At 38.0% G+C, this 14,129-nt stretch overlaps 1 protein-coding gene across 1 annotated transcript in view; it reads right to left on the bottom strand.

The window, feature by feature from the left end:
• Positions 1–372: 372 nt before the first annotated feature.
• Positions 373–14,129, bottom strand: part of LOC104280177 (band 4.1-like protein 2) — a gene marked incomplete at its 5' end in the record, with an annotated part of 30,012 nt that continues 16,255 nt past the window's right edge. Inside the window, 7 exons of the mRNA XM_009877755.1 lie at positions 373–528; positions 1,879–2,025; positions 4,689–4,751; positions 9,123–9,271; positions 9,728–9,900; positions 11,872–11,969; positions 13,157–13,309. Coding sequence (XP_009876057.1) covers positions 373–528; positions 1,879–2,025; positions 4,689–4,751; positions 9,123–9,271; positions 9,728–9,900; positions 11,872–11,969; positions 13,157–13,309 — 939 coding nt within the window. The remainder of the gene's footprint in view (positions 529–1,878; positions 2,026–4,688; positions 4,752–9,122; positions 9,272–9,727; positions 9,901–11,871; positions 11,970–13,156; positions 13,310–14,129) is intronic.

Consider the following 14,129-nt stretch of genomic DNA (forward strand, 5'->3'; position numbering starts at 1 on the left):
TGCAACATTATTGATTTGAATAATGATTACACAGCGAACACATAAAGCAGAAGTTCTTGTGTGAAGTGTCAAGTAACTGCAGACAATTACTTCCATAGAAAATAGAAATATATGGTTTGCTGTTATCCTAGTCACATAAAATACAGCAATTTTCCAGTGAAAATTGATTTTCTATTCAAATAGCCATTCAGAACTTCCCAGCTAGTTTGGTGTTGTAAGTAGAATGTTGCTCGCATTCATGTATGTGTATATATATACACAGATCCTGGGTTAGAACTCAACCTTCTCCCTTCAGTAATGGCTTAAAAAAGCTACCCCTATCGGGGGGGGAAAGAAAAAAAGAAAAAAAAAAGGAAAAAGAAAGTGCCCAAGCTAGCCCACAGCAGTTGCAGCAAAAAAGGCAGTAGGTTTCAGGGCAGCCACCTTATCAGTTTCCTCTGGTTTTGCTCCAGCAATCCATGGCATTGCAGTCCACTGCTTCTCCTTCCCAGGCAGCGTTTTCACTTGGAAAATGTGGTCTCCTTTTTTCTATTTGGTTTTCATTTTATAAAACCAGTGTAAATCAACAAGCAATGAGACAGACATACACTATACATAAACATCAAACCGTATACTAGCTGAGCAAAAATAATACAGACATAAAAGAACTTGGGAGGGGCCTCAGCTTCAATACAAAGAAATCAACACAAAAAACCCCACACAACCATGTCACAAAAATTAAGTTACACTTTTACATAAATGTCAATTTTAACCAAAAACATATTTAGAGCTATTAAATGAATCAATGTGTTGTAGACATTTGAAAATTTGAACTATGCAGTTGTACCTGATGCACATAGCACTATGCATAGCAATATGCAGGTACTACTCAGAAATTTGAGGAACAATTTCTTGGCAGTGACCGCAAAATTAACAAAATAGTCATTAAAGAAGTGATCCATACAGCCAGTGACTGTATTATGTGTAGGCACATACTCACAGTTTAGATTGCTTAAATATCTTATTGAAGTAATACCTGATTAACAAAAAATCAAGCAAGTCCTACTGAAAGTTCACCTCTCTGAAGAGAATACTCAAGAATTTAATGAGACAGGACAACAATACATTTCGGAGGTAAGGGTAGGAACAATGGTGAAAGAAAAGGATAACAACAGAAGATAAACTGATTGCTTTCAAAGACTGATTTGCTCTTCTGCTCTATAAAAGAAGTAGCAAATAACTCCCTGTAAAACTCTTAAATTTCACAAGAGCAACAGGAATTTATGTGGGTAGTTTTCTTGCCACAAGCATCCAAGATGATATCTGTAGAAAATCGTTTTCCAAACTTCGGTTTTAAGGTTCAGTCAGGAAGAAGGTATAGCGAAAAAGTAAATAAATTTATTTTAAAGATTTCTGGAGATTAAGTGAGTAAATTTTAACAACTACATTAAATATATCCTGAAGAAGTCAGTGTAAACTAACTGATTACATAAAGTCCTTCTGAAACAACACATAGGCTGTGTTTGTTTATGCATGAGCTGTTTATGAGGAGTTAAAGAGAAGAAAAGGAGAGCAAAGTTCTACTATCACCAAAAAGTTACTTCCGTCAATCTATGTAAATCAGAGTGAAATTTAAGCTGTCTGTAACACAGAGGAAAATACTGTCATCACCTCCATTTTTTTTCTAGTGATTCTAATTTCGTTGTTTTTGTAGAAGAATAAAATTCCACACATTATTTCAAGTCAGGTCCAATGGTAAGTGGTAAAGAGTTAAAGTATACTTAGTATAAACAAATACTACATTAGCCAAGGTGTTAATTTGAAGGACAAACTGCATTTACTGTATGACATACAGGGTTGTATGGGAACGCATGCGGACAAGTGTCTGCAGTGACATACCCCTTGTGTCTGTAGGGACAGAGGTGTGATACGCCGCTTTTCCCACTCATTTGGGCGTGGTTCAGGTGTGGATTCCATGAAATTGCGCTTGAGCTCACTAATGCTAGCCTGGTGTTTCAGTAAGTCGTCCTGGGTCTTATCCAGGTCCTAGCAGCCCGCAACGTAAAACAAAGTAGGACAAAACACGACAACAAAAGCAAACTTAACTAGAAAAAAAGAAAAAAGAAACCAAACCAAGGAAAGTGCCTTGTGTCTGAAGAGCTATTCTTCTTCGTAGCGCCTTAAAATAAAAAAGTTTAAGGCAGTTTACAGTTTTGTAAAGAAGAGTATCCTCCATATTTTAAGGCAAAGGAAAAACAATGCCATGCCTGGTTATTTATTTTCATCCAGAACACGAAACCACGAGCACTTTTGAAGCAATAATAATTTCCAGTAGTTGCTGCCTTTATTTAAAATTTGTAAGCATGGAAGCCAATATTCCAGGGGGCCAGTTAGCTCAGTGGTTTGAGTGCAGTGCTGACAACAAAGACAAAATCGATATCGCGGGTTCGATTCCCACTCGGTTCCCATGTGTTGCGTGGTCTAGTCGAGAGGTGGCGTCCCTGCCCATGACAGGGAGGTTGGACTAGATGATCTCTAAGGTCCCTTCCAGCCTAGGCCATTCTATGATACTGTGACTCTGGGATACTGCGCAACTAACATTACTGAAGGTAGCTGTAAGGAAGAATAGTCTGACCCAAGAAACATTATCAAAATGGATCATTCGTGGTACTTCCAACTCCATGAAAAATACTTACTTCTGTGAAGACAATACTACAGGGCCAAATATGCAAGCAACTAAAAGGTACTTAACTTCAGAGGGAATACTTATTATACCTATCATTAAATTTAATTGCAGATTCATATTTAAAGCCTTAAAGCTTGATATGTGCCAATTCCACATTTAAGAACCTGAGAGCAGACACAGCACTCAAGTAGAGATGACTTTTGTGCATGTCAATACCAAAGAGATGTTCTCTCTAAACTGCACACACATAGGGAAGTGCCAGCAGGGACACCATAGTGTGAATATGGAACTAGACTTTGCGATGACCCATTGAGGCTAAGATGCAGTGCCTTGGATCAAGTAACTCCAACCTGGTCTTTGACTATATTCCAGATACAGGACAGACATAAGGATTAGGAGCTACGTAAAACCGTAACTGTTCTGGTAAGTAGACAAAAATCTACCTGCTTAGCGATCTTGGAAATTTATTATCCTTTAAATACAATGCTGGGCTTTGGTAACAAGAGCAGGTTTCACTCTGCTTTCATAATCTTTCCTCCCTTGAGTGTGCCAAGTCCTGAGTAAAGCCTATGCTGGTTGTGTATACTCTAACACAATAACAGTTTTTCAGCATTCTGTGGTGAAACTCATTAGTTTCTAATTTCTTTTCACTTGCATGTTCAGCCCCAGTAACAGTTTGGTGCTGTATATCTGTCTCTTAATTCTTTGAATATTCACACATGTGCTTTGAATAGTAAGAAACTCTCCCCTCTGGCAACTCAGGAGGTTCATACTGTGACAGGACCAATGCTTCACTTCTCATCTAGGCCTAACAAATGGGACATTAAATGTGTCCTCCTAAAGCACATAATTTCTGAACGAAGTAAAACCTTATGCCAAAGGCATTCTATTGCACAACTGAAGCTCATAACAATCATGTCATTATTTTAAAATCTGTCTTGGCTTGACACAAGGCACGTTTCTTGGACTTGCACAGTTATGCAAACTTTCAGTGCTTTAGTAAGTTATACACGAGCAAAGTTTCAATAGTGATCAAAAGCTGCAAAAAGCCAAAAAATGTATTAGTTGGGTTACTGCAATCCATACATCTCATTATTGAACAAAACTAATGATTTTTAAAGGATAATTTTTGTGACAAAGGGAATTATTTATAGCCCCATCTGGATGAATAAAATAAATCAAAGACAGCAGTAGGATTTTCTAGAATGTCTTCAGTTACTAGTTTATGTTATTAACCACAAGTTAAATGACACCACTACAGACAGTCTTTGATGAAATAATCCAGATTAACAGACTATATGGGAGTTCTTAAAAGAATCTCTAGTTCAGTGACAAAGGACTACACATTAACATACTGTTCAAAGCTCTTTGCTGTTGTTCATCCTCAATGAAAACCACCCTTTAGGAAGCAAGAATAACTTCCATTTGAAAAGTGAAAAAAATAAAGCAAAGATTTCAGAAGCCTGTCTAAACATTTCCTTTAAAAATCATGTACATTTCTCAAAGCTCCTAAAATCAGTGTGTGTCAGAACCAGAATTTTTTTCCATACTTCTGCCACTGCTTGTGCCTTACTAACTTCATTTATTTGCACAGTGTACTTGATAAAGGTTGATTAAAATGTTGAAAACTAAAGACTCTGCTGAACAGAAGATACACACATTGAGGAGCAATGTGCAAAAAAATCCATTTAGGATTATGAATTGGACTCATGTGTTTGCTTTATCTAAATAGGGCTATTATTCCCAGTTGCCACCTTGAAAATATCTAGCAAGAATATAAAAGATGTACATTCAGCATTCAAGTTGAGGGGTTTTTTTGTTTGTTTGAATTTTTTGGTGTTTTGTTTGTTTGTTTGTTTTAACTTAAACTCAGAAACTAGAATGATAACATGCAGTATTTCCAAGCTGGTTTTTCCCCATGCACTTCATGCACTGTGTCCATAACAGCCTGCAAGTGACCTCCCATCCCATGCAGCCTGGCAGCCCGTGAGAAGGGAAAGTGTTTTTTATGTTATATACAAACCTCCAACATTAAATTGCTATGTCTGACATAAATATTTTCCCCGTCTACTCTCAAGGAATTGCTCTGTGAAATTAAGCCACACACACAAAAAATAAAAAAAAAATAAAAATCAAACATAAAATGTACCAGCAAGGAAATTAAAAATACCCTTAGAATCAGACAGTTGAATAAAGGAAATAAAATGGTAAGGTAAAAAGGCACTATTCAAACTAAATCCACAGACAGTTTAGGATGCTAACAAGGCAGGCAGCTACAGCCAGATGTAATAAAATAACTATGCACCTTCTGCCGTGCTTCTTCCTCTTCAGATTCCACCTATGTGAGCACATGGCAAATTATCAAGAAAAGGAATTGTTAACATACACTTACAGACTAATACGGCTTCATCTCTTTGTAAATGCTGCAAAGTGTGCTGTATTTACAGACCTTTTTACTGTTTCGGCCCCAGATGCTGAAATTACTAAGCGACTTTGGTCTTCCTTCACCTACATTGTCGGAGAATGGCTGAAGAAATATTTGGCATAAGTGGCATGAAAAATGGAAGCTTCACACTGTGTCCCTTTCTTGTTGTACGTTCCAGTGTTCTCCCAGATGGAAATTTGAGTAAAGAAAAAAAATGATATGCATAATTTCAATGGTAAGCGCCTTAAACGCTGCAACAACTGGACGGGAAAATGGAATCTAACGCATGAGTTCTTTTGGTAATGTCTCTAGGACTCAAATGAAACATCTAAATATTTTATTTACAAGCTGTCTTAATTATTTTAAGAATGTTGCTGTCTTGGGATGAGTTATTTGCACCTCACGCCCTCTTAGGTGAATATATTCTTCCTCAAACTGCAATATAATCTGTTGTAAACGATAGCTGATCTTCCTTATTTTACCTACAAGTATTGTGAATGCCTTAAGGAACAGTGTTCTTTAAAAAGCAACCCCCTTCTCAGTCTTTCTAGATGTGCTGCTAATCTTAGGAAAAAATGCATGTAGAAGTCACTGTACGTAAACTTGAAGAGGGGTTTATTTACTGCATGTATATGTTGCATTTTGGATTCTGTGTGAACGCACATGTAACGTGGTACATACTTTTATCCATTTCTCACTTAGCTGGGGTTCTGTTTTCTGCAAATTTATGTTACAAATGATGAATTGAATTAGGTTACAGAAAAACTGAGAAAGTCTTTGAAGTCACGCTTTTCATTATTTTAAATTGAGAGCGGTGTCCTTAATGACATTATGTCATATTTAGGATGTTTTTAATACATATATTGTATTAATTTAATAATGTTAACAAATTTTGTTAAATGTAACACTGAACAGCCCCCCCTCCCCCTTTTTGATTCTGTAATATTTGGATTTGTGTTTCCTTTGAAGGTCAAACTAAAACAACTTTTCCAGTGGTATTGCTGCACAGCAGATATAAGAAAATTTTGTCAACCACTCCAGATGATCAGAGCAATGTATATGTGTGACTGAGGTTTCTGCATGGCAATTTAAACAGTTTATTTCAAAGAACTTTCAGACTCTAGTGATTAAAGTCTGACTCAACCTGCAATCCCAGCTAATGAATGAAATCATTCTCCACCTTCACGGCTGCTAGAGATTAATCATAGCACTTATAAATAAAAAAAAATTTAAAAAGGCCTTGGACTGACTCAACTTTGCACACACCCTTGTAGAGAAGAAACATCCAAAATCTGGAAATACACACAAAAAAGCGCTGCTTTTAAAGCATTCACGGTTTTCTGAATTCAGCTTTTGAAATTTGAAATGCAAAGGAATGTCACTTTTCAGATCTAAACAGAACTTTGGAGTCAATGTACACAGCAGATGCATTTTAATACAAATATAGTGTTATAGCACAAATATAGCATAAAGTGCATGTAGCAAAACTCACAAATAGCATCAATAATAATCTATCTATTATCACACAGCACTTTCAGTACTCAGGTTTATGTACTTGGAAACTTTTTGAACTAAAAAACAACCCTACCTGCAGCGCAGTGTTTGTGGAATCTAATTAAATGATGCATGCTGTAGGAATTCAGGCAGAAAACTCACCAGCTATCTATTGACTAAAAATCCTGCAATGGCCATTTTTCACAAATGAGAGAAGTTTAAAAGATACATATATATGTGTGTGTGTGTGTTTACACCTATACAGGCACATACATAGACATATCCCTACCCTAGGAAGTGTGCAAAACTGAGCAAGCCTTTGGGAGACCAAGCATAAAAGCTATATGCAAGTGTCAGCATTTAAGCAACAAAATTACACACCTCCTCTTCCTCTGCTTTGTCATTCAGGTCATTGTCATTAGAGGCACTAAAGGAAGTCACCTTAGGCTCCAGGTAGCAGAGGGACAGAGCGAGAGGAAGGGAAACTGTGAGCGAAAAAGGAATAGACTGGAAAGCAGACAGAAGCAGCACGAAGATAAGGAGAAAAGAAGGGATAAAGGAAGGAGAGGTAATCGGAATATAGTGCTGAAGGCCAGGTGGGAGGAAAGAGATGCAAACATCAGGAAGGCTAGGAAAAGTCATAGAACCATCCTCATCAAGCAGCCAACAGAAACTAGAAGAAAAGCATCTGATAAAGCTGAATGAGACACACAGCTCAGTGCTTTTGTAGTCGTTTGTATGGATTTTTCCCTCCACAGCAGGGCAGCCTCGACTAGCTGGGGGTCTCATAGGTTCCAAGATATTCAGTGAGGCTATTTCATCTGGTGTTTCTTTCACGGAATTGCACTTTGAGATGTCTGGGGTGGTAAGGAGGGTTTCCCCAAAGGGATCTTCCTCTGAAATATCTGAGAATATGTCCATCTTGGGGACGGGGGACAGGTTTGTGAGATGGGATGATACAGAATGGATGGGTAGTGGAGATGGGTGTATGTGACTGAGTTGAAGACAAAAATTCTGTGCGCAGTGGAAAATGAAAGCACAACGAAATGCAAATTTGAAGGCACAGGAAGAAGGAAAAAAAAGATTATTAGTTAGTACAAATTTTTACTTAGAAGCAGGGATAGTTCTACTAATGCAATAGAAATGCCAAATAAAAACAGAAATCCCCTTGTGTTTTACAAGCAGCCAACTTGTTTACTATGAAAGAAACCCATTACGAAGGGTTTGTTCTCAGGCTCTAAAGAACTGTGCACTTTTGAACTGTAATAGTCACTTACATTGAATGGAAGCAAACAGACACTCAAAAGCTTTGGCAGAAAGGTCAGGGGGCAGCGCAGTACAGGGAAGACAAGCTGGCACTTTGATTCTTGGGTTTATAACTGTTTCCTCTAAGACTTAAAGAGAGCCAAAAAGGAAAAGAAGTATCTGCGCTAGGGGGAAAAGAAAGCTGCTCAAAGAACTGGCATGTGTAACAAAACCTTACTGAACAGCTCCTGGAACAACATCCCAAAATACTGTTTTTTAATTCTTTTGGTTAAAATATTGAAAGATAGTGCCACTTTGAAAACAAGAGAGTATCACCATTTTACCAAACCCAAAGTCAAAACATGGTAATTTATTTTACCGTTTTTTCTCCCATAAAGAATCTCTTGCATGTGCCTTTTTCCTAGGCTATTTCAAAATTATTTCAACTTGCCAGCAAGCAAAAAAAAAAAAAAAGAACGACTGCTATTTGTTCCCTTCCTACACTTGAATGCAGTGGGAACACATGAAACACACAGAGAAACTCAGTAGTCCCCCCAGGAATCAAATGGGTAGCTAGCTTGCAAAAATGTTTGAAAACAAAATTACTCTTAAAGTATGAAAGAAAGTTCTGGAGAATTGCCTGAAAAAGAAATTATCTCCAAAAGAGAAGAGCAGCAGATTTTAACTGACACATACGAAGGAAATTCTTACATCAAATCATACAAGATCTAAATTTGATTTCTTTGGCCTATTCCCCCAGTAGCTCAAACCAACAAGTAAATGGTTGTTTGCAACAGAAACAGACCAAAATACTCAAATTTTCACAGAAATCCGCACCTCAGTCAACACACAAGTTTTTAAAGGATGAAACAATTCTTCAATGTCTACTAAAACAATACTATTATCTACAGTAATTGAAAACTGTCATAATACACTCAACTTTGTAGAATGCATACAACTGAATATACTAACAATTATTTTTAAGTCTAAACAAAGGAAATTAATAAAACATTATTTACCCTTTGCAACATTTTTTTTCAAGAACTCATGAAAGCTCACTGAGAATTCAGATTAAATTTACAGCAATAAAAGACACCCTCGGTCAATAGATTCAGGAGTTTGTATTCTCTTTTCCTTACATGCCCTTACATTGAGTTAAACCTACAGAAAGCACTTGACTATTTTCCCTTAATATAATGTTCTGTATGATGCTCAGAAGTGACAGGCACTAAATAACCACACATGGACACACACCACATGAACACATAATTGTGGTGTGAAAGTCAGTCATACCTTTCCATCCTGAGTCAATTCTAATTGTGGAGTTTTGACTGGGCTTTCATCTTCTCTGTCATCTTCTTTTAACTTGGCCTGACCAGCAGCCTGCCCTCCAGTGGCAGGGAGGTCTCTTAGCACACTTTGGTCTGAGATACCCAGGGGAGCTATTAGAGAGCAAAATAATTTTGGTTAATTGGGGTAAGGTGGAACACTTTGTTTTTAAAACTTCTTAGCAAAATGATTTTATGGCTTTGCAAAAAGCCTACGGTTCTTACTGCACTGATATGAACAGCAGTGCACCCTTGTCATACAATGTGCAGTTACTGTCATGCATGCCGATTCTGTCAAACAGGTATGTGTCATGAACACAGATGCTACCTGTCCAGTACAGAATCCTCCATATATTCACAGCAGTGCCATACAATTTAGGAAGTGATGTAACTTACTGCTTAGGTCACCTAAAACTGACAAGTAACCAAAGTTACATCACCAATCAGAAACTGAATGTGTCAAGTGACATTCTGACCATCCATAACATCAACACTTTTGAATGTTGGCCACATCAGAGTGACAACACATTATGTAATCATTACACTGAAAAAATAAGTCAATTTTCTTACCTCCATCAAGGCTTTTGGAAACACGCTTGCTTGAAGTGCGTTCAAAGTATGGAGCTGATCTGTCTATGAGGTTGCTAGCCTGTTGCGTCTGTGCTAGCGTACGTCCAGTGTAGCGAAACTTGGAACCCAAGGTTAGAAACTTTGCTTTTGGAGGCTGTTCTGGTGATAAGAGTCTAAAAAGTAAAGAGGGAAGTCAGTTAAAACAGCTTTATATTAGGTATTTAATTATGTACTTTAAAGTCACTTGTTCAACTTCAGTTCACCGTACATCTACCTTAAATTGCAATTGCTTTTTTAAAACAGAAAACAGGCTACTGATGGACAAAACTCAGCTTTTACATGCCCTAGTTACTGTGTTCGTTTGAAGCAAGAAACTCAAAATTAATGCCTACTCAATGCATTAGATTTAACACATAAATCTGTGACTCCTGGACTGCATTGGCACGTACATTCCCTTATAGAGTTTGTGCTATTAAAAAAATCAAATGAAGACTTTTCAAACTCCTTTTCAATGGAGGAAATAAAACCAACTCTGTGGTCTATTCTTAAAGTGCTGATTACAGACCATAGTTGCAATGACCAATTCAGAATTTTATGTTTATCAGTTGGTGAAGAAAAAAAATGTAGAAAAGTTACAGATTATTAGATTTAATCTGAGTCTTTTTTTAAAAGAATTAACTGTGGACTCAGCCCAGTTTATAAACAAGGAGAAATTCCATTGTAAGCATTTACACTCAGCAGTATATTCTGATAAGTGAAGTCAATAAGGATTACTGCCAACCCCTGAGAGCTTCTTGTGAAGGTGCACAGTGAACTTCTAAGATGGTCACTCTGAAAAGTCAGTCTCCCGGGAAGTCTTACATATGATCACTAGTTTAGTCGCAACCTGTTAGCACTCTGAAAGTTTAAAGAAAGTAGTTAATTGTACTAGAGACTTTCAGAATTGGCAATTTGGGGTCAATGAATGTTAGCATGGATAAGGAATTGGCTAAATGGCCACTCTCAAAGAACTGCGATCAACGGCTTGATGTCCAAATGGAGACACATGACATTCCTCAGGGGTCAGCACTGGGACCAATGCTGTTTAACACTGTCATCGGTGACACGGACAGTGGGATCGAGTCCACCCTCAGCTAATGACACCGAGCTGTGTGGTGTGATCAACATGCTGGAGGGAAGGGATGCCATCCAGAACGACCTTGGCAGGCTTGAGAGGTGGGCCTGTGCAAACTGCATGAAGTTCAACAAGGCCAAGTACAAGGTCCTGCACCTGGGTCAGGGCAACCTCAAGCAGAAATACAGGCCGGTCAATGAGTGGATTGTGAGCAGCCCTGCAGTGAAGGACTCGGTGGTGCTGGCTGATGAGATTCTCAACACAAGCCAGCAATGTGCACTGGCAGCCCAAGAAGCCAACCATATCCTGGGCTGCATCAAAAGAAGCATGGACAGCAGGTCAAGGGAGGTGATTCTGCCCCTCTGCTCTGCTCTTGTGAGACCCCACCTGGAGTTCTGCATCCAGCTCTGGAGCCCCCAATACAAGGAGGACATGGAGCTGTTGGTGAGGGTCCAGAGGAGGGTGATGAAGACAATCAAGGGACTGGAGCATCTCCCCTCTGAGGACAGGCTGACAGAGTTGTTATTCATCCTGGAGTAGAGAAGGCTCTGGGGAGACCTTATAGTGGCCTTCTACAACTTAAAAGAGGCCTACAGGAAAGATGGAGAGGGACTCTTTATAGAGACTGTAGTGATAGGACAAGGGGTAACAGTTTCAAACTGTAAGAGGGTAGATTAGATTAGATATAAGGAAGAAATTCTTTGAGGGTGATGAGACATTGGAACAGGTTGCCCAGAGAAGTTGTGAATGTCTCATCCCTGGAAGTGTTTAACACCAGGACAGAGGAGGCTTTGAGTAACCTGGTGTAGTGGGAGGTGTCCCTGCTGCCCATGGCAGGAGGGTTGGAACTAGATAATCTTTAAGGTCCCTTCCAACTCACACCATTCTATGATTCTGTCTAGGAGTTGCTACTGGACTGAGAAATATGGGGTAAAGAAGGAGGGCAATCTTCTCTACTTTCTTCACATCATTTTAAAGAAAGATATGACCATACCTGCCAAAGTGGAGGAAGCAGAGAATTATTGTTTACCTGAAGAAAGTATGGTGCTCCACACAAACCTTCCATAACCTTTTAGCAGCCCGACGGTTTGGCAGTTTGAACCCAATAGTGCTCTCAAACTCTTCCAGCTGGAAAGAATACACAAATAAATTAAGCAATTTCTTAAGCTGGCTATTAAGTAGCAGGCAGAGTTCAGATAGTTCCATCACTGTAAGAAGCTGTAATTCTCCTGCCACAAGACTTCATAAGATTAAAAAAACTCCAAACCCAAATAATCAGAATTTCCGGCCTTTTAATAAAATTATACTTGTCGGGCTAGTCATGATGGGTAATAATCAAATTATCACTTTCTATCTGTATAAATTACTTTTTTGAGAAATCCAGTAATACTTCAGTGTTCCTTGCTGATTTTCTGACTACCTTCCCAATGCATTTATTTTTAAACTGCATGACGTTAATCATACTTCAGGTTGTGCTGCATGCTTTCCTTGGATTTAGTTAAGTCTGAAATCTGTACTGCAGTGGTAAGCTTACCTGACACGTTTCACTGTATAGCAGTTTCTTAGCAAAAATATTACATCTCTGAACCATCAGTGACTGCATGAACAATAAATCTTGTGTTCCAAAACTTATAAAATGACAATGTTAGTATTGTTCTATTGGTATTTAGACTTCTCTTTTGTTTTATTTATGCACACAGTAAAAGCTACCTTAAACATTTTGGAGTATAATCTAAAAGCGCATTACAGTGTTTGACATTTTGGTTTTTTTGTTAAATTTCCAGTTAGAATGTGTTCAAGACACCCCCCTCCTTCAGCAACTCCTACAAGCTTATAATGGTATCTGAAAAGAAAGCTGAATTCACTATTTCCACAGCAGCAAACAGAAAGAGTTACAATGTCCTACAGGACAACTCAAGCCTTTAGTTACAGCCATAAACTAGATGCGCTGACATTTAGTGAACAATTATACCCAAAGAGGAAGAGAAGCTGGCTCTCTCCCAGGACTGCAAGTTTGTATAGACAGTCAGTTACATAGACAGTAACTGTCTTTCCCTGTTAAAAAAAAAAGTAAAATTACAAGATGGCATCTATTAACAAAAGAAAATAGGTTTTCTTCTTGGTTTGCATTTACTAATCAAGACAAGTGTTTAATGCAATCAGTAGTATCTTAAGAGGAAAGTAAAATGCTCTTAATTTCTGCTTGAATATAACATAAGCCTGTGAGGACATCTGGGAGAAAAAATGAGGATGTTTTCTTGTTGCTGGATAGAAATGATCTCACAAAAGAAATAAGATAGAAAAGGGCTACTTACTTCTGCTGGCCTGACTTTGATATAGAAATTACTTTGATTAAAGGAAATCTTCAGAATTTTTGGCCAAGCAAAGCGGTTGATCCGGAGTCTGTCTTTGTAAATGAGCAGTCCGTTAGCGCATATACCCAGCATGATATCCACACCTTCAGAATCCTATCATGTATGAGACAATTTCATAAAAATCAGTTTAATAACATTCCAAACAAGCAATTATTACTGCCATACCTTGAGGGAATAATGCAACTGGGACATGTTTCATATTCAAACCTAAAAGACCTTGACAATGAGATTCTTAAAACAGAAATAGACAAGTATATTAATTTTATAGGAAAGGCTTTGGACTTTAAGTAATGGCTTTGGCAGTCATATGCCGTTGTATATGCCACAGTTCCGGGAAATTCTTCAATATTCTGGCAATAGGAAGTAAATCAACAACTTACAGGCAAAGGAAAGGTACGGTGCATGTGCTACTAATAATTTCAACAAATAATAAAGGAAGAAAAATTAAAAATAGGCCTTTCCTACTTAAAACAGTGAGTGAAAGTCTGAACAATTGGTGATCATTGTGATCTTTTACAGTCATCTACTATTTCAGTAAAGATATATGAAGTAAGGTATAGCTGGCTGAAAATGTCAACGATTTCAGAATGCTGATGGGCTGGGTTTCTGGGCCTTCCTGTTCCACTGACAGCATTCAATTCAAGTTTTAAAGGCTACAAAACTAATCACTTGCTGATAAGGCTTTGACACCCCATACCACTAAACAATACAGCAGAATCTCATGTCCTCCCCAACAACAAATCAACTACATAAAATGCTGATTAAAAAGTTACTTCTGACATAACTAATAGCCACAAGTGTGTCCTGGCAAACTGCAGTTCTAATGCTTGCAGTTACTTCACTATGGCAAAACAAAGCTCAAAAACCCGTTTTGTTCCTTAAAACAATACAGACCAAGTGAACTGCCACATTG

Source organism: Apaloderma vittatum, unplaced genomic scaffold (assembly GCF_000703405.1).
Source record: "Apaloderma vittatum isolate BGI_N311 unplaced genomic scaffold, ASM70340v1 scaffold17640, whole genome shotgun sequence".
NCBI lineage: Eukaryota > Metazoa > Chordata > Aves > Trogoniformes > Trogonidae > Apaloderma > Apaloderma vittatum.